The sequence below is a fragment of the Athene noctua genome, chromosome 1 (genome assembly GCF_965140245.1).
Source record: "Athene noctua chromosome 1, bAthNoc1.hap1.1, whole genome shotgun sequence".
NCBI lineage: Eukaryota > Metazoa > Chordata > Aves > Strigiformes > Strigidae > Athene > Athene noctua.
In genome coordinates this window covers 117,794,537-117,815,166 of record NC_134037.1, presented here as the reverse complement: position 1 = coordinate 117,815,166, position 20,630 = coordinate 117,794,537, and the positions used below count along the sequence as shown (strand labels likewise).

The 20,630-nt window shown below is 46.8% G+C and overlaps 1 protein-coding gene across 4 annotated transcripts in view; it reads right to left on the bottom strand.

Moving 5' to 3' along the window:
• The window catches only part of SPTBN1 (spectrin beta, non-erythrocytic 1), a 130,170-nt gene that overhangs the window by 71,748 nt on the left and 37,792 nt on the right, over positions 1–20,630 (bottom strand). For 3 of the 4 annotated variants that reach the window (XM_074903533.1, XM_074903347.1, XM_074903443.1), the window contains exon 2: positions 18,296–18,492. In XM_074903533.1, the coding sequence (XP_074759634.1) occupies positions 18,296–18,443 (148 nt within the window). In that variant the 5' untranslated portion in view covers positions 18,444–18,492. Of the gene's footprint in view, positions 1–3,962; positions 4,501–18,295; positions 18,493–20,630 lie in introns of those variants that run through there. The other variant, XM_074903620.1, reaches the window with a different exon arrangement.

Here is a 20,630-nt window from a genome sequence, read left to right as displayed (position 1 = left end):
CTTCCTTCCTGCGGGCTTATTCCAGCGGTCACTACATTAGGTGTCAAGCTTTTCAAACCATAGTATTTCTAACACAGCTCAGAAGAAGTAATAAAGCAAAGGCACTTCCTCCCAGGCAGCCTGCTCACCAAAACACATCAGGCTCCCACTAAAAATGACCATTTTCCAGTCTGAAATGCAACATTGAAAAAATAAACAAGATGGAAAGGTACCACAGGGCAGGGTTCCACAGAGCTCCTCTGAAAGCTGGCTTTGCTCTGGGGCTTTATCAGGATCCCACATCCAGCTCATCCCCATCCCCCGGGGTTTACATTTGTAAGGACCACTGGAAATTTCACACCCGGGGCCCAGCCTTCAAGCTGAGACCCAACTGCCCAATTACACTGCGGGAGCTGAGAGCAGGCACCAAGCTACTAAATGACAGGAACGTTAATAAAGAGCAGGCTGCCTGTAAACCAGGGGGGAAGGAGCCTGAGCAGCTTCTGGTGGCACTGACGGTGGCTGCCTCGGCTGTGGCAGGGGACACAGCCGCAGGGATGTCCCTCCCCACCCCTGCCAGCTCCCACAGCTGCCCCGAGCCAACCCGCAGGATCTCGCGGCCTGAACGCAGCACAGGCGATGGCCATGGGTTAAAATTATCACACATCTGCTTTGCTTTGCATTTAATTCCTCAACTGAGCAGGACAAATCTTCTCCACTGATGTACCCTGCACAGTCCACATGGCAAGGCGTTTTCCACAAACGAGTTTTGGGGTCCTGCCTTTACTTGCAGGAGCTACTCCAGCCCTGCAACACGATCCCTTTCCACTGCACAAGCAGCCATGAGAACCACAACTCCACATCTAAGTTTGACATGATAGCAACCACTGATACCATCTCTCGTCATCGCAGGACTGGGCAAACTAACCATAATCAGAACTTACTGAAACTTAATAAAGGAAACAGAACTTGCTAAAGCATTTTTCTCCCCACACCTGCGCAGACATTCTCACGAGCACCAGGACTGAGTACGATGAACTTCTCGATTACCATGCACAAGACTTGAGGGTTTCCTCGGGCACAAAGACAGCCTGGATTCGCCCCTAGCAGTGCCTGCTGCCCTATCCTGCTCCACTCCTGCCCGTCGAGGTGAGTGGGACCTGGCATCTCCTCCAAGGTGACCTTTCCCAGATGCAGCAGAAGGAGCCAGGCTGGTCCCTCCAGCGCAGCCCCACAACCTGCAGCACTGGCTTCACAACCCACTGGCACAATGCTGGAAAATCTGCTTTCAAAGCTCCACAATCAGCATCAAGTCGAACAACAGTTTCCTCACAATCATCACTTCAAGGCATTTAAAAGAGGTGGAATGTAGGAGTGCCTAGGCGATCACTTAGGATCTGACCTGGCTTTGTTCTAAGCATTTTGGGGCAGAATTAGGCTGGCTCCTCTTTTCCTCCCCTGTGAAGCTGCCAGGGCCAGATCTAACGTATTGTCTCTTAGGAGAGAGGAGATCAGGGAGAATTGTTCTCTACTCATTGCTGATTCACATTTCTGCTCCGTACAGGGCTTGAGCACTTGCTCCGTGTTATTTTAGTCAAAACAATACGTTCCCAAGTGTTTCTTTTAAGGAAAACTCCCAACCTTCACTAGATCTGAACACTACCTCGCTGTGTCCCAGTGCAAAGCTGTGAAAATTCCAGGAACTGTGAAAAATGAGGGGCAAATTCAGTGGGGGGAGACCATGAGTAGAGGCCCTATAGGGTGCCAAGAATGGTGCTGCTGTAGAAAGCCCTCCTACCTGAGGTAAGTGGGGTGAAACACAGTCATAAAGGGGGAAAACACAAAAATAAAACAAGGCAGGAAATCTTCAGAAAGTACTTTTTACCAGATGTTGAAGAAGATTTGAAACGTACCTGCTCTTATTTGTTTGTACACCTCCACAGTAAAAAAAGATAAAACTGGTGATACATTTGAAATTTTAAAGTATTACAAACATTCAGCTCACCCCTGCTGGTTCTGAGTCTGGCTGGATGCACTGAGCCATGCCCAGTGCCACAGAACACCCCACATTTTCACCAGAGCCTTCTAGCAAGAGGACAAGAATCATCCCAAAATTTTACAATACAAATGAATGGCTTTTAGATATTCTTCAAACAAAGAGCCATTAATCCTAAGAAAGACAACTTCTGTGTCAGCAGAGTTAAGCCACTCCCCTCAGAGCACAGAGTATTTTGTATGGTTATTTAGCATTTCATGGAGTATCTAGTGCGTAATTTAAAACGTTTCCTGTACCTCAGCTCCACCCTGAACAAGATCATCGGCAGCACTATTTTTCAAGCCTGTCTACCTCCTCTGCAGTGTGAGTAAACAGCTATGGGATGGCTACTTCAAGGTCCTTCCTTACAACTACAGGAGAATTCACTCTGCTTTATCTTTTTTGTAAGGGGAAACTGCAGGATATTTAGGAAGAGCATCGAATTTTTTTTTTTTTTTTTCCCCTCAAGTCTACACAGTGCATTCCACCGAAGGGAAAACTCACTTTCTGTGCTTTCAACACTGTGGTCTGCTTTCCTCTTTCAGTGTGATGTAAACACACAGATAATGGATTCCTGAAGCAGTGACCCTGAAAATGATAAAATCTGCCTTCTTTAGACTGCTAACCTAACCAAGAAAGAAAGAGGCGTGAGCCAGTATTTTTTTTTCCCCTGCCATAAAGTTACCTCGTTCTTTTTAAAGCAAGTACCGCAGCCCAAGATCTGACAGATGTCCAAGATAAAGCCTCTAACATATTCCCTCGTGTGCACGTTTGGAGCCTGGATTTTCCATGCCTTGCCTGAGGAATGTCTGTGTTGCCAGTGTTCAAGATGCTGTCATTTTATCTTATTATATCCAGTACGCAGCCATTACTGGGAGCCAGTTTACAAGATAAACAAAGTATTATGAATGATTTTTTTTTCCTCCCTCCTTCAGCCAGCAAATAGGCACATTCTTTGCACTAACCAGGCTCTTCCTCCCTCTCTGACAGAAACCGCAGGACCACACTTGTGGCACAGGCCAGAGCAAAATAAGAAACATGCACAGAAGGGCTGAACTTCACTGTACTCAGGCTGCTCTGGGATTATTTACGGAGTCACATGGATATAGTGGAGGAGGAGGTTTGGTTTGGGTTAAGAATTCTTTTTTATTTTGAAACTGCAGTGGTAGAGTTCATTCATCCCCGGGACAGGGCTCACACAGAAACAGCAGCGCTGGTTTTACCCTGTCTGTGGCAGAGAGGTGCTGGGCACAACCCTCCTAACAGCACTGCTCGTGATCTGGGCTGGCAGCACAGGTCAAAGGCCTGCCCTTCAGAGAGCTCACCACCACTCCCCAAAAGACACATCTGTTTTCTCACACAGATAGGGTGTTTAATGGAAAGACATTAAAGGACATTCTCCCTCTCCGAAAGCAGAGCAATACAAAATGAAGAAAGGTGGGAATGTTCAAGTACGTGAATGCTTTCTCGAAGATCTTCTACAACAAAAGCAAACTAATTTGTTTGGAAATTATGCAACTGTTCTTCAGTTGAAGAGGTTAAGCCACCGTGCACAGAGTTACAAAGGGCTCTCACTCGCACTGCAAACTGCACCCGAACCAGCTAGGATTTCACAATTAATTTCCAGAGTTACTACTGTATTTTGTTTAAGGACAAAATAAACACAAAGGCCACTTCCTCACTCTCCCCCTCATTGTTCTAAGAGACTTGGTGTGGTTTAGCACTCATTTGGAGTGCTGAGTGGCTCAGAGGTCCTGTAAGACCGAGGACACCTCCGGAGAGATAAAAGCCACTCAGTATCTCTTAAAAGAACACAAAGCGTGTTCGTGCAGCACCGCTTTCGGACTCTGTCATTAACACCTTGCTGCAGTGAGAACAAGCCCAGACTAACATGTTTACAGGGATCATGCCATAGCAACACCTACCAAAAAACCCAGCACAGCCTTACCTTGCAACTGCTTGAATCTCCCTTCCAACTGGTTATAGTTGTACTGCACCTGAGCCGCATATCCTGGGGACAAGGGCCCGGGCATACCGGCTGGTTTCTGTAATTCCATTTACAGGTAACACCGGGATACGACGAGTCGCAGCATAAAGGACCCCCGGGTTTCTCTACCATACATCCAAGTACATCCCAGCTTCCTCAGCACTTTGGCTGCAGTCCCTGGAGGGAAGGCTCTGGCTGAGCCCTCCGTAAAGAACAGCTCCGGTTCAAACTCCAGCCGTGCGGCTTGGCGGCGGGGAGCTGTCGCTAACGGACTCAAAGCACCGGGAGGGTTTCTCTGGCGGGTTGTTTTTTCCCCCGCCGCTCCACCGCAGGCAACTTTCGAGCGCTCGAATCCGGTTCACGACCCGAACGTGGCTCTGGCAGAACCGACCGGCGCGGCGGGGCCTCGGCCCGGAGGAGCAGCAGCGTGGAGGCGGACGCGGAGCCTCGGCGGCTCTCCCGGGAGCCGCGCACACCTCCGACCTCGCCGCCGGTCGGTGATATCCTCGGCAGCGCCCGGGCAGGGCTGATGTCACTCATTACCATACGGCAGCGCGGGGAGGGAGCCGAGGCCCTACCAAGGGCCAAGGGGCAGAGCCGGGCGCCTCACGCAGTGCTGGGGCTGGCCCGCTGGGGCGGCAGCCCGGGGAAGGGGGGCAGCGGGGTCCCCAGCCCTCTGCTCCCCACCCGCCACCGCGGCCGCCGCGGGAGGTGGTATCTTCCTGAGCCCAGCCGGTGGAATTACAATCTTTTGTTCAGAGCCTCATGTAACGGAAAAGTCTCAGATTACTATCGGATGAAAAGGAGGGCACTGCATTTATCTGCGGGACCGTTCGCTTGAGCAAGGAACACAGGAGCACTCAGTCAGCAACAGGCGACCGAGGGACGCGGGAAGATGCACGCTCCTGCCCGCTGGGAACAAACCAAGGCTTTGTGGAAACCTTCTTTAAACAGCCAATTCCTGTCGCTTAGTTTTATGTTACTTGTTGATATTGGGGATTTTGACATCTCCTGTGTCTGTGGCTCCCTGCCCACCGCTCAGCGTGCTGGGTATTACTGCAAGATTAATGGCTGTCTGGGCTGTGCACTGCAGGGGGAGGGCTGTAACGTGAAGAAGGGTGCCCTGCCTCTGACTGGCACCTCAACACCCTGCTAGAACACAAACCTGCCCCGCAGCAGCAGCAGGGCTCAGTACCAGCCCTCAGCTCCTACAGACGGTGGGAGACAGAGGATGTCAGGTTTCCTTCAGGGCCACCAGCGCCCAGCCCTCACTTACTCCTAAACACAATTTAAAGGTCATTCCACATCCATATTCTCAGGACACAGCATTTGCCTGCTCGTTTTTAAAACTGCTGATCGTGTTCACACAAATGTTTTCTCTATTTTTCTTTTCTTGCATTTCCAAATTCCTTTCCAACAGAATCCATGTTCTCTTCCCCTCCCACTCCATCCCCTCATTAAACATTTCAAAATGTTGCCTTTGTTTGGATACTGTCGTTCCACAAGTTTTTAGTCACATAGTAATTTATGTGAGGACAATTTCTGTGGGAGAAGCTTAGTCCACTCCCACTGGCTTGCTGCAGCCCTATCTCCCCCTAGGCCTAAGGTGGAAACTTAACCAGCCACTACCAACACACCAGGGAACAGACGTGCAAGAAGTCCAACCGTGAACGCTGCCAACTTAGGGAGCAGTGGTGGAAGGCAACACTTCTTAAGTGAAGCTGGGGTTTCCAAAAACCTGTGGACTGTTGAAAACACCTGGCACATGGCTCCCGATGTCATAAATACGCTTGAAATACTTATGGCTTTTAGCTATGGTTAAAACAACACAACCCTAGTCCAGAGTTGCTTATTGTATTGACACAGAAGGTTTTGTAATGGCATTTTTCAGCGAACCCCTTCGTATCAATAAAAGACTCCTGGTACTACAGCAGAGCTCAGGCAGAGCCCAAAACATTTCTGAGAGTTGGCTTCATTCTTTTCAGCCCTACCTACACATGGCCACCGCAGAGTGCTCAGCTGCCCCAGCCAGAGCTGACGGTGTTGGGGCAGAAAGCGAGGGTCCATAGGGGCAGCTGAGGAAGCACCTGTCCTGTCGCTGCCCCCTCCTGCTGAACCTTCCCCTCAGCCTCAGTTCAGCATGCAGGGACCCACACGCGGTGGCTGCAGCCACGGCATTTCCCACCTAGGGTGGGAGGAAAAAAGGGCAACACAAAAATCCAAAAGGCCCCAAAAGTCACTGGGGCAGAGCGCAGTAAGCCGAGCCCTTAGCACACAAATGCGAACTCCCCCCAAGCTCAAGGAGCACGTTTCACCCAGCACACAAGTACAGGCTTATTTCCGTCACAATTTTTTTTTCCGGCAGCTTTCTACCAACAGCAGCTTTGCTTGACCTATGTTATAATTAAATGAAACCCTTCCCCTGGAGAGCAGGCAGGCAGCCAGGTTCTACCTGCAGGCATATCAGCTCATTACTGTCCCACCTTGAGCAAACAGGTGTTGCTAAGCAAGCTCAGAGGTAAAACTAAAGTCCAAGTGACTGACAGCAGACCTGGAGCATTTTTAACACCGTGAAGGCTATAACTCAGAAGCCAGGAACTTTTCCCCAGCTGAAAGCTTTCCCAACACCTTGGGCAGGTGACAGACTAATGCACATAGCTATTATTAAAAATATTCAGAAGTAGAAATATTACAAAAGCACAACACCAAAAACTAGAAATAAGCATTTGGCTTTGACCCATATAAAACACAGACTGGCTTTCCCCACACCATCATAAAACATTAACACCACATACATGAATTTATACTTTGGGCTGTCCCCAGTGGGACAGCTGAATCTGGTAAGCTTAACCTTCCCAAGAAATACTGAACAAAAGGTAGGCTTTTGGGTTTTGTGGCCCTGTCCCCTCTCTGTCCCTTGCAATTCTGGCCTGCCTAGTAGTACTAAATGCTACCTTAAAAAGAGAAGGATTTGCAGCCGGTATGGAGCAGCGCAGGCTACACAGCGAGTAGGGGGAAAGCTGCATGAAAAGGGAAGAATCTGTGTTTGAAGTTATTTGGTTCCAGGTCTGACAGAGAGAGGAGCGATCCCTACATTTGGTGCAGGACTCAGCAGCACTCACCGTGCTTCTGACCCCGTTGTAGCTGCCACCCAGGTTGGCAGTGGGGTACAACAGATGTGACAGGCTGCTAGCGATGGTGTCAGCTCCTGGGGATGGCCCCGAGGGCCAGGTCCTGCTGACTTGCCCACCGAGGCATTGCTGCTGCTCTGACGGGCCTCTGCCTACGTTCTGCAGGCTCCACTTCACAGGTTGGTGTAATTCAGTGGAGAAAGAGCAAAGCAAAATGGGGATCCGTCTGTGTTTGTGAAACGCTACACCGCATGGCAGCGAGGCTCCTTAACAATGGGCGTCCTGCCAGTTCCCCTTTTTATCTGAGTCCCATCAATCCCGAGACATTCATTTGCTGTTGACACCAAATTAGCAAACCCGAGGCCTGTTTACCACAGCGGTGCAGCGATGGGCAGAACCAATCCTGAGGCTCCCCCAGGCACAAAGCCCTCCTGTGTACCTGAGTCCGAGCCCTTTTCTCTGTCTCTCTCTAATTAACTAAGCCCTTGACAGTACTAATTAGATAATACGTTATGGAGGGGAATGACTGCTTTAAAGCCATAGATAAGGTGATTTTTGAACACTGGGCCAAGTGCAACTTATCAAATCAACACAGCTTGGAATTGTCTGTGGCGTAATTCACCACTGATTACAGCATTGGAGGAAAATCAGGGCTAAATCATACACTAAATTTAGTATATCCAGGAGGGAGGACTTTGCTGGGTTTTTCCCCCTCTAAATTTTGTTCTCACTTTTTTCCAATAGCTGTGAAATAATTTCTGCTTGCATTCTTTGAATTGTACCTCTTCCCTAGTACTTGACGGGTAATGATAGCTTGCATTACTTGTGTATGTGTTAAAAGTAAATAAAAATGCAAGTGATTATCCTTAATATCACTTAACCATAATGCAAAGTGTGAACTGGTTGACATGATTAGAGGCCTCTGCAAGCCTCAAGGAGAACCAGAGGTTGATTACAGTGGTATTACAGATGTACAAGTAACATCTGGAAGCAGGTGCTTACCCCAGAACAGAAGAGGATCTGTCTCAGGATCTGTCTTTACATGGTTCTAAAAGTTGCTGCTGGAGTGAATGAGCTCCGACCACAAAGGAAAAATCTTAGAGCTCGCAGAGTCACCATCCAAATCCCTAATCATCAGTGTTTCTAAGACTGAACAAAACTACCACTTCTCTCACCCAAAAGAAATCCCTTAAGAAAAAGCTTAGCATATTCTCAAAACAAGTACAGACAAAAACCCTGTGAGAAATTCCCGGCCAAGGATCCAGTTCATAACTTGTGCAGAAAGCAAGTGGTAAGCGTGCAGCATCAATGTTGCTCACACAGCCTGGCTAGAACTCAGAGAGCTAGAAATGCCCCATCAGACTACACCATCTTCCACCAACCAAGCCAGTAGTGGCTGCCTTTACTGGGTCCACAATGAAGAGAGGACGTGCAGTGCACTCAGTGTCCAAACCAGACCCACCCTCAAAATACATTCACTTAATGCTACATGAAAACCCAAGAAAGCCACGTACAGAATGTTCCCTGGGTACCATAAAACAAATGCATGCTTTGTACTGTTGTGTCCTCAAAGAAAGAGGCGATTTTACAACTCCACGGAAAACAATTATCTTCCTAATGGGAAGCAGAACGCACACCAGAGCTTACAATAATTACAAATCTGGTTAATCATCACCCTTGTCTTTCCTCTTTACTCTTATTTGCTCTTGTAAATTCTCTACTTGGTGACTAACTAGAAAAAAATTACAAGATAAAAAGGATGATTTATTAAATCTAAAATGCCACAGAAATCATATAACATTTGCTCTTCTCCTGAAAGAGGGTAAAGTTCTTACACATCCCCTCAGCACCACAGTTCAGAAATGAGAACTCATGCATACGTTTACTTTGCTGATAACCCCCGTCCACACACTAAAACCAGAACCTCTCCCTACACGTGCAACAGGGCAAGGAAAGATGGTCGCTGCTGCAGATTGTTCTAGAATGTAGTAGGAAATTGCTTTTTATATCATATTTGACAATTTGCATAATGTTAACCCTGAAGAGCGAGCTGTTTTCCCTCCAGTTTCTATCTGTGATGCTGGAACACAGAGGGAAGCAGCCCACACACTAAGCAGAAATTAGCGTGCCAACTTAATTACCTCTCCTGCAGTCTGAGTGGGAACAGAACCATTCATCTTACAAACCCGCCATTTCCTGCAGTACTGAGCAATTCTCTCAGAAGAAGGTGAAATAAATACAAACAAACCATCAGATTTTGTCTTAAATAACATTTCAATTTCAAAAATTATTTCAATTTTCCTGTTTAAAGGGGATTCTAGGTCAGTGGCAAATACCGAGGCATTTGGTCCTCCCCGTCCTGTCCAGATATATTCTCTGTGACTCACATGGGCTTGTGAGAGCCAATGCAATCAAAAGGCAAGGGAAAGGGGCATGTTAAAATGCAAGGGACAAAAATTTTTATTACAGAGGATGTGTCCAGGTTTTCCTTTAGCCACGTCCAGGGTGGCCTTCCAGCAGCTCCATGCTGAGTCCCAGGCACAAACCAGCTTTGGCCTCCAGATACACCTGGGGGTTGTGACGTCCCTGACCAAAGCAGCACAAAACCTTTGGGAATCTTTCTGCAAATCAGGCCAGAATACCAATTTATTACTGAAACTGGGTCAGTTCCACCCAGTTTCAGGTTTCAGTTTACACAAGTCCCAGATTAACAAGAAAGTTGACATGACTTTGTAACAGCATGTCCTTGCTCACTGCAGCTGTGGAACACTGGCCAGGAATGCCCCCAGAGGAGAGCCACGTGATGAGACACTCCTGGCTAGAAGAAATCAGCCCTGGGGTTGGTTTGTGTCCCAAACCAAAGGGGATCTGCTGAACTGTGCTGCCTCCCCCAGCCTGTGAGCTCATCCCAGCAGGGAAGACAGCCCTGAAGAACTGTAGCACCTACATCCCCAGCTTTTGGTTGTGGCCCGGTTGTGGCCCCAATGCTTCCTGACCTAGATGAATAACCCTCAAAAAGTCTATTCAAATCCAGCATGGAGCACAGGTATGCACTTAACATACTAATTTTCTGTGAAATTTTGGCATGAAACCACTTCTTCATTTTTAGCCAGAAAATTATTTTTTATGGGTTTTAATGTGCTTTTTTAGAAGCTGGAATTACTTCCACTGCCTCTCCATCCCTCCTTTCCTCCTCTACCTGAATTGCATCTATGTTTATATGTAGGGGAGAAAGAAAGGAGATTCCCAACCTCTTTTTTCTTTTCTTCCTTTTGCACTGTTGGTTTTGTTTGTTGTTTTTTTTTTTCCAGTTTCACCATGAACACAGAATATGCACTGTTGCTACACCATAACCACTGAGGCATGAAAATTCAATCTCCTGCTACTCCTGAGCAAAATGGAAATTGGGCAAAAACAAGCAGAGCACACTGATCTTTACAAATCTCCCTAAACCAGAGTATTTACTTCTACTATTTCCCCTGCTTCACATAGCGAGAACAGAAAGCACATGAACTGTATGAATGCTCACCAACACATCCCAATTGTGACCAGCCACGTTCACATGTGGTCAGTTTACGGGAGAGGAATAAAGAAGCACCTCTCCATTTTGCTAGTTCCGTAACTGGAGGAGCTCAAGCCACTAAATTAGAAACCTCTGAGGTTAATTGGGCTCCATACGAAATTTTAGATCCTCTTATACCTAAGCAACAAGGTTCCAGAAAAGCCAAGGTAGTACAGGCTTGCGCTGATCCTGCAGTTCATTCAAAGTAAGACAAGGAAAATGTTAGAAAAATAATTGTTGGAAGTTTTGGGTTCTTTTTAAAAAAAATAGCAGACGCAGAAACATGAGCTGAAAGCCTGATTTCTAAAGCCAACATGAAAGAGACATCTGTTTGTTTACTTTCAAAAACCTTTCATCAAATCTCACCCACAAAGTTTCCCCATCTGGGAACTGCATATCTCTGCAAAAATGCTTAGTGATCAATTGACACGTACTCACTGTGTGAAACTCATGAAGTTATTATTCCAGAGCAAACCACATTTCATTTTTATATACTGTACAGAATAAATATATTACACACTTATATGTACAAACACTGGCCACGTCTGACACCCATCTGCCTTAAAGGCTTAATAACATTTAAAGGAAGCAAAACTTAAAAAATCCTCAGAGTATATACACATACAGAGAGTGGTTGGCAAAAAGATAGTAGTGTTTGCACTGCTCACTAGAAGAGTTCAAGACTGTTAGGAAGAACTCCAGCAACTAAAAGAGTGGAACTTGGAAGTGGATTTTCATCATCCTCTCTACTTGTCTGATCCTCATCCCTCTTCCTGTTCTCTTTGCCTCTTCCCCACCAAGCCAATTAGTCTCAAGGCAATCTGGGTTTATATCTCTCCAGGATATTACCCCAAGATAAGAATCAAAGCTTGGGTTGGAGAGAATGATTTCATCACTAATTTTTCCCCATTAGAAGAGCTCCAAGGTTAACAGAAATTAGTAAACATTTTTTTAATCCTGTATTGAATTTCGCTTCACAATATGCTCTGCTAGACATTATTTATACTTCAGGGAGTGCTTTCATGCAGTATCCAAGCAACAAATAGAAGGAAAAATGCAAGGCACATTGCAGATTTGGCTGAATAAATAAAATAAATACAGAAACATCGCTAGTTAGATGCTAAAGACATGAGACGAGAACATTCTCTTCTGCATACGCATTTTTTGTGGAAAGACTTCTTTTAAATTACAGGCTCACGACTAGGTTTTGAAATGCATCCACAGCCAAGCTCATCCCTGATAAAAGTCATAATGTAAAACTAAAAAATAAAACATTGCCATTATTGGTAGGTAGTTTTTATAAACAATAAATCATTTCTATTGAAACAACTCAGTAAAATATCTAAACCCAATCTCAGTATTTCAATGACAGGTCTCATGGTTTCTGTCTTAAATATCCCTATAACATCAATTTCAACAGCAGAGAACACCACAGTCCTTTCAGCCTTCAAGTGTCCCATGACGGGGCACTCTGGGTCGGACCCCCAGGTGGTGCAGGTCAGCAGAGTCTCAGGTCTCACTGAAGCCCAGGGACAAAGGCAGGTTACCCAGCTGACCATCAGGCTGGTAGGTCTCCTCCTAAATCCTCAGCTTCTGCATGATGTTACCCCTGCCCCACCACTGTGCCTGGCTTAGCTCTTGCTAACTGCACAGAGGGTAACTCAGAGTGAGCACTGACAGGGAGTGTTCCACCCTTCCTGGAGCAGCTGAGCAGGCAGAGCACTCTCCTCTCCATCACACTGCCTCTCCCATCCAGACTCACCCGTCCCTGCTCCACCCGATGCAGAACCCTGCCTTTCACTCAGCTCAGCACTCGGGGCACCCACACGCATGTCCCCATGCTGTGACTCCTTCCTGATGCCGCGGTGATGAGCGGATGATGAGAACTAAACCAGAGCAGAGCGCGCGGGGCTGTGCCAGCCTGGGCATGGCAGCACCACTCGCGCCCAGGCTCAGTGCAAGCAGGGCAGCACACCCTGAAAGGAAGCTCCTGCAGTGCCAGGGTGTCTAGGGCCCGGGTAGGATAAAGCAGATGGACCAGCTCTCGGGATTCCCTGCATGGGCGTTTCACGGCTAACGTCCTAAGAGCAGACAGGCACGTGCACGCACACACACAGAGCCAGCACACGTATATTAGTTTTCCACCTCGTTCCTCTAGGTACAGATGGATTTTTATGTTTAATCACTTCTTAACTGCAGTCCAGAACTCCTGGAGATGATTTTGCTAAATTACGAAGTTGCTGTCCAAGCACAAAGTCAGCCCTTTGTGCCTCAGGCCGGCCGTGTGTCTGGAGCTCTCCACAAGAAGCTATGAGCAGCAGATTCAGTACCTGCAACCAGGCCAGGAGCCCAACACACAGCAGTGCCCCGACCTGCAGATCCATCAGTGCAGGCCCGTGTGCTGGCAGGAGGCTGGGCTCTCCCATGGGTATGTCCAGCTCAGTACTGCTTGGTCTTGAAGGAATTTAGACAGAGACGTAACATGACTGCAGCTGTCAGGCTTTCCAGAGTGGGGCTGCCAGCAGCTGCTCCTATCCTGCTCCCTCCCCAAAGAACAAGCCCATTTTTCCAGCTCCACTCGTCCTGCCTGAGCAGTGTGTGCCAGATGACAGCTATTCACCAGGACGCAAATGCTTTCATGCATCCCTCTGTTATTAAGTAATCCTAAGTGCCACCCATCAAGCAGAGAAGCATGCACAATTCCAGACAACTCCAAAGGTACGTTCAGCAGTACTTTTTTCCAGAAACGTGGCTCTGTACTTAGGAAGCTACATGGGACCATGGATCTGGTATCTAAACAGACTACAGAACATCTGACTTGAACCTCCACATAGTTTGCACATTACTTGTTTAATCCTAAAGAGAGAGTACAAACCCCCAAACTATGCATAACTGATACCAAAAATGCCGTTCTGTTACTGAAGCCATGAGATGCCAATGAGCTCTGTACCAAATCACATCTGCGACGGGACATTGCTGAATACAAGTTGGTCACGTTTACCTGAAAGTTATTTCACATACTGCAGACATACAGTGACAGTCCTTTTTGGGTCAGCCACTGATGATCTTCAAAAGTAAAAATGCCAAGAACAAAATATTACTTACTGTCTGGTTTTTGCTATTTGTTTCAGAGCCAGTTCTCTAGCAACAGCAAGTTTAAAGGCTACGTTGCTGCTCAGCAGCGACAGGGTGGCTGAGCTGTTCCTGGGTCTGTGCTATGGGCACAGCTCCTCGGTGCTCCCCGCCGGTGCTGCGGGTGACCAGCAGCTCCTTTGCTGCCCTGCTCTCTCCCTTGACGCCTGCAGGACACGCAAAAGGATTCTCCTGCTTTTAACACCAGCCTCCTACCGATTCTGGTAAGGTACTGCAGCTTAGAAACTACAACTGAGAAACTGTTCCAGAAGGAGAACTTGGGCGAGGTCGACATTTGGAAAAGCTTTTGCTGAAATAATTGTCAGCTTTTATCTGAGAAAAATGAGATTTTTCAAAATAAGCCCTTTCACGCTCACCTAAGTAAGTCTGCATTAGGCCTTTGGCTGCTGAACAAAACCAATTGACTAAGAACCACGCTGCCACATCAGCACTGAGAAGATGCATCTGCAGTTTTGCTGCTGTAAAATTCTTATTTCTGTTTAGTGTCAAGCGAATCCTTCACATGCCCTTCAAACCTGACCTACAAACATCAGTATACAGCTGAGTTCTCTTTCCTTCACCACTTGCTGGTACTTTAATTAGTGCACGGGCGTTCAAGTCCCAGATAGCCCAGGTACTGGGTATTTGTGAGATGTACTGCAGGAGCTTATTCTTAGTATGCTCTGCCCAAGCTCTAAGTCATTGCATTTTATCCTTTTTTACTGACTCAAGACCTGAAACTTCATTCTGACTGTGCAGACATTTCCCATCTTTAGTGTGTACTCAGAGTGAAACAGTAGAAACCCTGCCCTGAACAGCAAGGACCCACAGGTGCTTGATACCTGAAGAGCACAACAAGTGGCATCTTTCTTTTCACTTTTTGCACCAGAGCTGGGGGGGGGGGGGGGGGGAATGGCTCAAATATCGCATCCAAAAGGGCTAACTAGCCTAGCCCAACACATGATACTCAGCACTTCCCATTGCAAATTTTCTGTGTTTTATCCCTCGGAAATTAGTATTTCTTTATATTAAAAAGAAAAACTTTTCAAGAGCGTGACTTCATTAAGAATTTCAATTATTTTCCCCTTTTGCTTCTGGGAGAATGCAAGTTTCTGGTGTGAATTAGAAGCCTAGCTTGTCTTAGAGCAGCCGGGAGAAGGCAGGCCATCTGCAGGAGGAGGGCAGCCTCCCTCTCCCCATCCCTCCTGCCAGGCAGGTGCAGCACTACCAAAGGACCTGCCCTGTGACAGCCACTGCGGTGGAGCTGAAAAAGGGATGCACTGCTTCACCTGCCTGCACCTAGCAGGTAAGCCTCTGTTCGTTCAAAACCTCTGAAACTATTTTTAATTCCTATGTCAGACAGCTGAATCACAGGCACTCTGGTCACTGGGGTGAACCCAGAGGAGAAAAGGGCAAAACACAAATGAGCAGAAAAGCGAGTAACTTCAGCAGAGCGTTTTTAAATACTGAATTAGCTAATTGAGGAAATTGAAAGTTTTGGAGGTGACAATTCTCATACTACCTGAAAACAGCATCTGAGATGGAGAGTACGGTATGTCTGGATGTCACAGTCCCAGACTGAGTGTGAAAAATTCTGCTGAACAACTGAACTACTTCTTAAAGCTTTCTTTTTCTTGAAGAGCTCTGCACAGCAAATCTTGTTAGCTAATGGTCCTTGACAGACGAAATCCAACACCTGAGGATTTGTGAATGAAGAATTTTGCACAAACTTGATATCTTTTTGGCTTCTAGAGAGCAGGTAGTATTACCCAGTCTTCCAGCAAGACCTTTCGAAGGACCACAGGGAACAAGGACAGGTGAAAGATGATTTCCTACCATGGGATATCTTACTTTGAGAAGTAGGGATCAGTTACCTCCTCCTCATATCAGTTGCAGAGTGAGTTAGTTCAACATGAATAACAACCAATCTGGTTGCATATCCCTTCAAATCTGGATTCTGATTGAAAGCTGAGTTCCCAGACTGTTTATTTGTATTAAACCTGAACAATCCTTCACAGTCTGGTTTTCACGGTATATAGACCACTTTAATAATGTCGGTTATCGGCTGCTGTGCTAACTAGAGTGCTTTTCTGCTATTATTATATCACACCTGCTTTCAGTGAGCTTTTCTCCAACACATTAGAGCCCAGAAGAGGCTCCTGGTATCACCCAGGGTGGCTTTGTCTGCACTAGCAGCCATAGGCTTTCACACAGTGATTATCGTGTCTGATCCTGTGACAAGCCACTGAATTCGAGTACACCTTTCCCGAAAGAGCCTGTCTTGATTTGCAGAGCACAATGACACAGATTATTGCTATCCCAGCTCCAGGCTGCAGCTGTTAAAAGCCTGCAAGTGCCTTTCTGGGGAGATGCAAGGGAAGATTATGCACCAGACAGCATATCTGAAAATGTATGGTGAACGATGCTGGAAGCAGCACGGCTCAGCCTTTAACCTTTGGATTTGCAACACAAACCTCTCCTCATCCCTCTCTCCCTGCACCATGATTAGGCTTTCCAGCAGTGCTGCAGCAATGCAGTATGCTAAGACAAGTTTTGGCAGCACACAGCATTCTCAGCACTAACAGTAGAGAATTACACGTATGAAGCGTATAAAAATAAAATAACTATCAGTAATGCTTATTAAGACAAAGAAATACATACGTTATGCTCTTGGAAGATGTCTAAATATGCCTCTGAATTGAATTTTCAGCAGAATTACTTGCTTTGACACTGATATTTGTTTTAGGCTACCTAAATAATTCAAGTACTTTCCTTACATTACTTATCCTTGAAATAAGAGTTTCATGTTTATTATTCATTACTCAGGTGGGGAGCTCTGCTTGCCATAAAACTAAGTGGAACAACCAACTGCAGTAAAAGCTTGATCTGGGACCCGAATGTGGCTCATGAGCTTTGTGCTAAAAGTACTTCCCACCCAAGCAATCTAACATAACCTACATCCACTGATGTGGTGGGAGTAAAATACAGTTTCTTGCTCAAGCAACATCAAACTGTAAAAACCAGCAAGTGGAGACTCTTCTCACCTACCAGCACGGCACCATGACGGGCAGCAGTCAGGCTGCTCCCGGCCCCCCTGGCACAGCCCCCTTCCAGGGCAGGCACCTGACCTGCCATTTCCCACGCACGCCCTAACGAGAGCGGCTGTCATTAAAATTCTTCTGAAGACAGCCAAATTTAACCCTCATCCCTTCTGCGAGCTGCTCCAGTAAGGCGATGCGATCACTGTCCTCAGTAGGAGTTACATGATCTGCTCCCTGCCCACCTGCCTGAACTCCTTCCTTTCCCTGTTGCTCAGTTCCACACCCGATCCTGACCTGTGCCTGACACCTCAGGGTGTTGTGCATCCGAGGCCCTCCCACAGCGGCCTCCGGAGGGGCAAGGGCACACGGGCTCTGCAGGCGCTCTCATCCGAATCACAAATGGAACAGACGACACCTTGCTCCCAGGACAGTTCATTTAACAAACCCGTTTCAACACATTATAAAGTGTTGGGTGTACAACTGTCCTTGCAACTAAACTTCCACTACCAGAAAGCTCAGCGTGTTTTGAGCTGTTTTCTGTGCTTACAGCATGTCCCACGCTACCGAGGCATTTTGTTCAGAGGTCAGGAATGTGGGCATGCTACCATAAGAGTGGGGAAATCATTTACAAAATGCATAAAAACGGCTTTGCAGGGCAATGCCTCCAAGCTGAGAGGACATGACATCATCTCCTCGCTGCATAAACAGATGTGGTTAACGGACAACCTTTCATACACAATTATCAAATGTTTTAAACAAAAAAAGAGAACAGATCAAATTTATGTCTCTGCTGATGAGAGTGTAATTCAGCAGAAGACAGCATGTACTCCAGAAGCTCTGCTTCCTCAGAAAGATCAGTCGTTTCAGCATTATTTATTAAATGACAACGATCTCCATTTTCCAGATTCCTCCATTTCAGGACAGGTGAAACATCGTGAGCACCTTCAAATGAAGGTATTTTGAAGCAGAACTTTGTTATCCTTCTGATTTTTTCCAAATCTGGAAAACAACATCACTGCCAATCACAGAAACCCAGTCTGAATACACAGCCAAAACGGTTCGTATCTGATGAGACTGATGAGGTGGAGAAAGGGAGTCAGCATACCTTCAAACTAAAACCTTCTAATTAAAACAAAATACAGGGATGAAATCTGTGTTCTCCTGCACCTACACCAGAGAAGTGTCCCTAGGAAATGTGAATAGGCATTTGCAAAACGTCCCGTATCAGCCCGTCCTGCAGAGAGACCATCACATCCCACTGATGTCAGCAAACACAACCACCTCAAACCCTGATGGCTCCAAATGCCCATGCCCTCAGGGAAGCTCCTGCTCTCCTTTACTGACCAGGTGAAACACTGAAGACAGGCAGCACCCCCACTCTCCCCGAGGCAGAGCAGAAGAGCTGGGGGGGGTGTGATGAGTGCTTACCAGCCAGGGCCTTGATGCGGGATCGTTCAAAGAGTCGAGCAGAACTATTCTCATTGTCCCAGTCATCCACATCCCAGCGGTTGTTGACATCGCTGTACTGCTGTTGGATTTCAATATTGTCATAATCTGTCGCTACTGTTGTCGTCATTCTGAGTCTTCTTAATCTTTTCTCACCATCAGATTCTTCTTAAAAACCTCTGTGGAGCAAAAATACATAATAATAGTTTAGACAATATACCTGTATTGGAAAAAAACAGTAAAATGCAAGCTCAAGAATTGTGGTTTCATGAATCAAGGACTTTCACTCGAAGCCTGGGCACAAGCTCAAGAACAAGTTAGATACCAACCAGTCCCTCACAAAGCAACCAAATGCTCCAAGCCTTCTTAAAAAAATGAAGGAGTTGACAACAACAGGATTTCACAGCAGCAGCTTTGCTGCATACACATATGCAGCACTATGATGTTTAACTACAGAGTGGCACATGTAGGAAATGGTGCAGTAAGATACTTGCACAATTGTTATTCTCAAAAGCAGCCTGCCAGCTTTATAAATCCGTGAATGTTGGCTAAAGCATACGGAACTGCGGATAATTCAGCTAAGAAAAACCTGAAGTGCAAAGAAGGCCTCGACACCTTTATACAACGGTGCAAATTCTGATAGAAAAAATGCAAATGCTTAAAAAGTCACATAAGCATTTGACCAGCAGAAGCCTTTTAACATGATCTGAAGAAACATTTCATTCTTCATATGCAAATGATAAATTTGTGACAGGTCCTGGGAATTTATTAACTAACTATCCAGATAAAACCAACAACAATGCCGATGCGCTGTTGTGAACTCTCCCTAGCAGCAGAACTTTAGCCCACCACTGCAACTCCTGACACAGGTTTCTCCTCTTTCAGGCAGTCGGACACTGTTGGCATATTCACAGCGTTTTCTAACCGGAATTTGCATCTACTTGTCAGCACTAAATCAAAGAGGCCAACACCTCCTCTCCAGGAGGAGGAGGGACATTATAAACGGCTGCTTAAGGAGAGGCTGTGAGCGCTGCAGGCGCAGTCGCTGTCCGGGGGCGCGGGTCCAAAGCTTCCCCCATCCCTGGGGGCGGAGCAGCGGCTGTGCTGCATCCTCCATCACCCCATTCCTCCCAAGTCAGTGCTCAGAGGGACCCAGGGGCTTACCCTGGAGAGCAAACGCACAATTCACCATTATCAAACAGAACAGTTAGAAAAAACACAGTTAAATATTTGAGAAAGGGCTCATGACTGGGTTGGAAGAGAAACGGTGTCGTTCCAGGAGCCTTCGGAAGCCACCTGGTGCCACCTACTGACGCAGGGAGCAGGGAGAGCAGAGCACGTCCCCGCCCGATGCCCCTGGGGACGGCCACGGGGACCGATGGCTTTAACCGGGTCCGGCCGAAAAACCGGAACATCCTGCAGCTGACATCAGTCTAGTTCACAGGGGAAAAACAACGTCCTTCTCGTCACTGCTCGCGCACTCTGAGGCATGAATTTTCCAGATGGTCCGAGGATAAAAAGGCTGGGTTGTTTTTCTCCTATTCCCCACCACAGATGAGAAGGTTTCCAAGATATTTACTTGCAAAATAATCCCTGCATTTTGCAGAGAGACGGGACCTGAGCCGTACTCGGGGCTGTTATATAAGCAGCTGTTACCCAAGACTGTTTGTGAACGAGTCAACCTTTACAAAAGGTGGGAAGAAATCGCTTTACTTACAGGAAGCTGCCAACAGACTGAAAGAATATGAAAAAAACCCACCTTGCTCTGGGAAAGGTCTTTAAAAATGATAACTCCTTCATGGCACATGCCTAGGCTGACATTTTCCAGCAAGGAGCTCTGGGGATGGATGGGTCTTTCCTCAGCCAGGCGGATTCTACCACTACAAACACACCAAAGGATGGAGCAAAGACAGGGGGGAGGATTAAGTCCACTCGAGACATTTCTGTACATTATCCACCAGCTGATCCTCATCTAGCATCAAGCCTCCCATTGATTTCTATACACAGGCAGAAATCAGAGTTAATTCCAATTAAACCCATGGAGTAACCACGGTATAGATGACGACTGGAATGAGACTGCTCTACAGTTCCAACCTTTCCAGCTTCCTGCATTCATCAGCGCCCGATGAAGATGAGCAGATCAGCACCGGAAACGCAGCACTAGAAAAATACCAGCAGTGACCCTCAAATCACAACGCAGCGACATGCTAATTCAGTGGAGTTGCCACAAGCCATCAGATTTCATTTATTTCTGTGTCACCTGCATTTAGACACAGAAATAACCAGATCCAGAATAAAGTCAACTCTACCTTGTGCA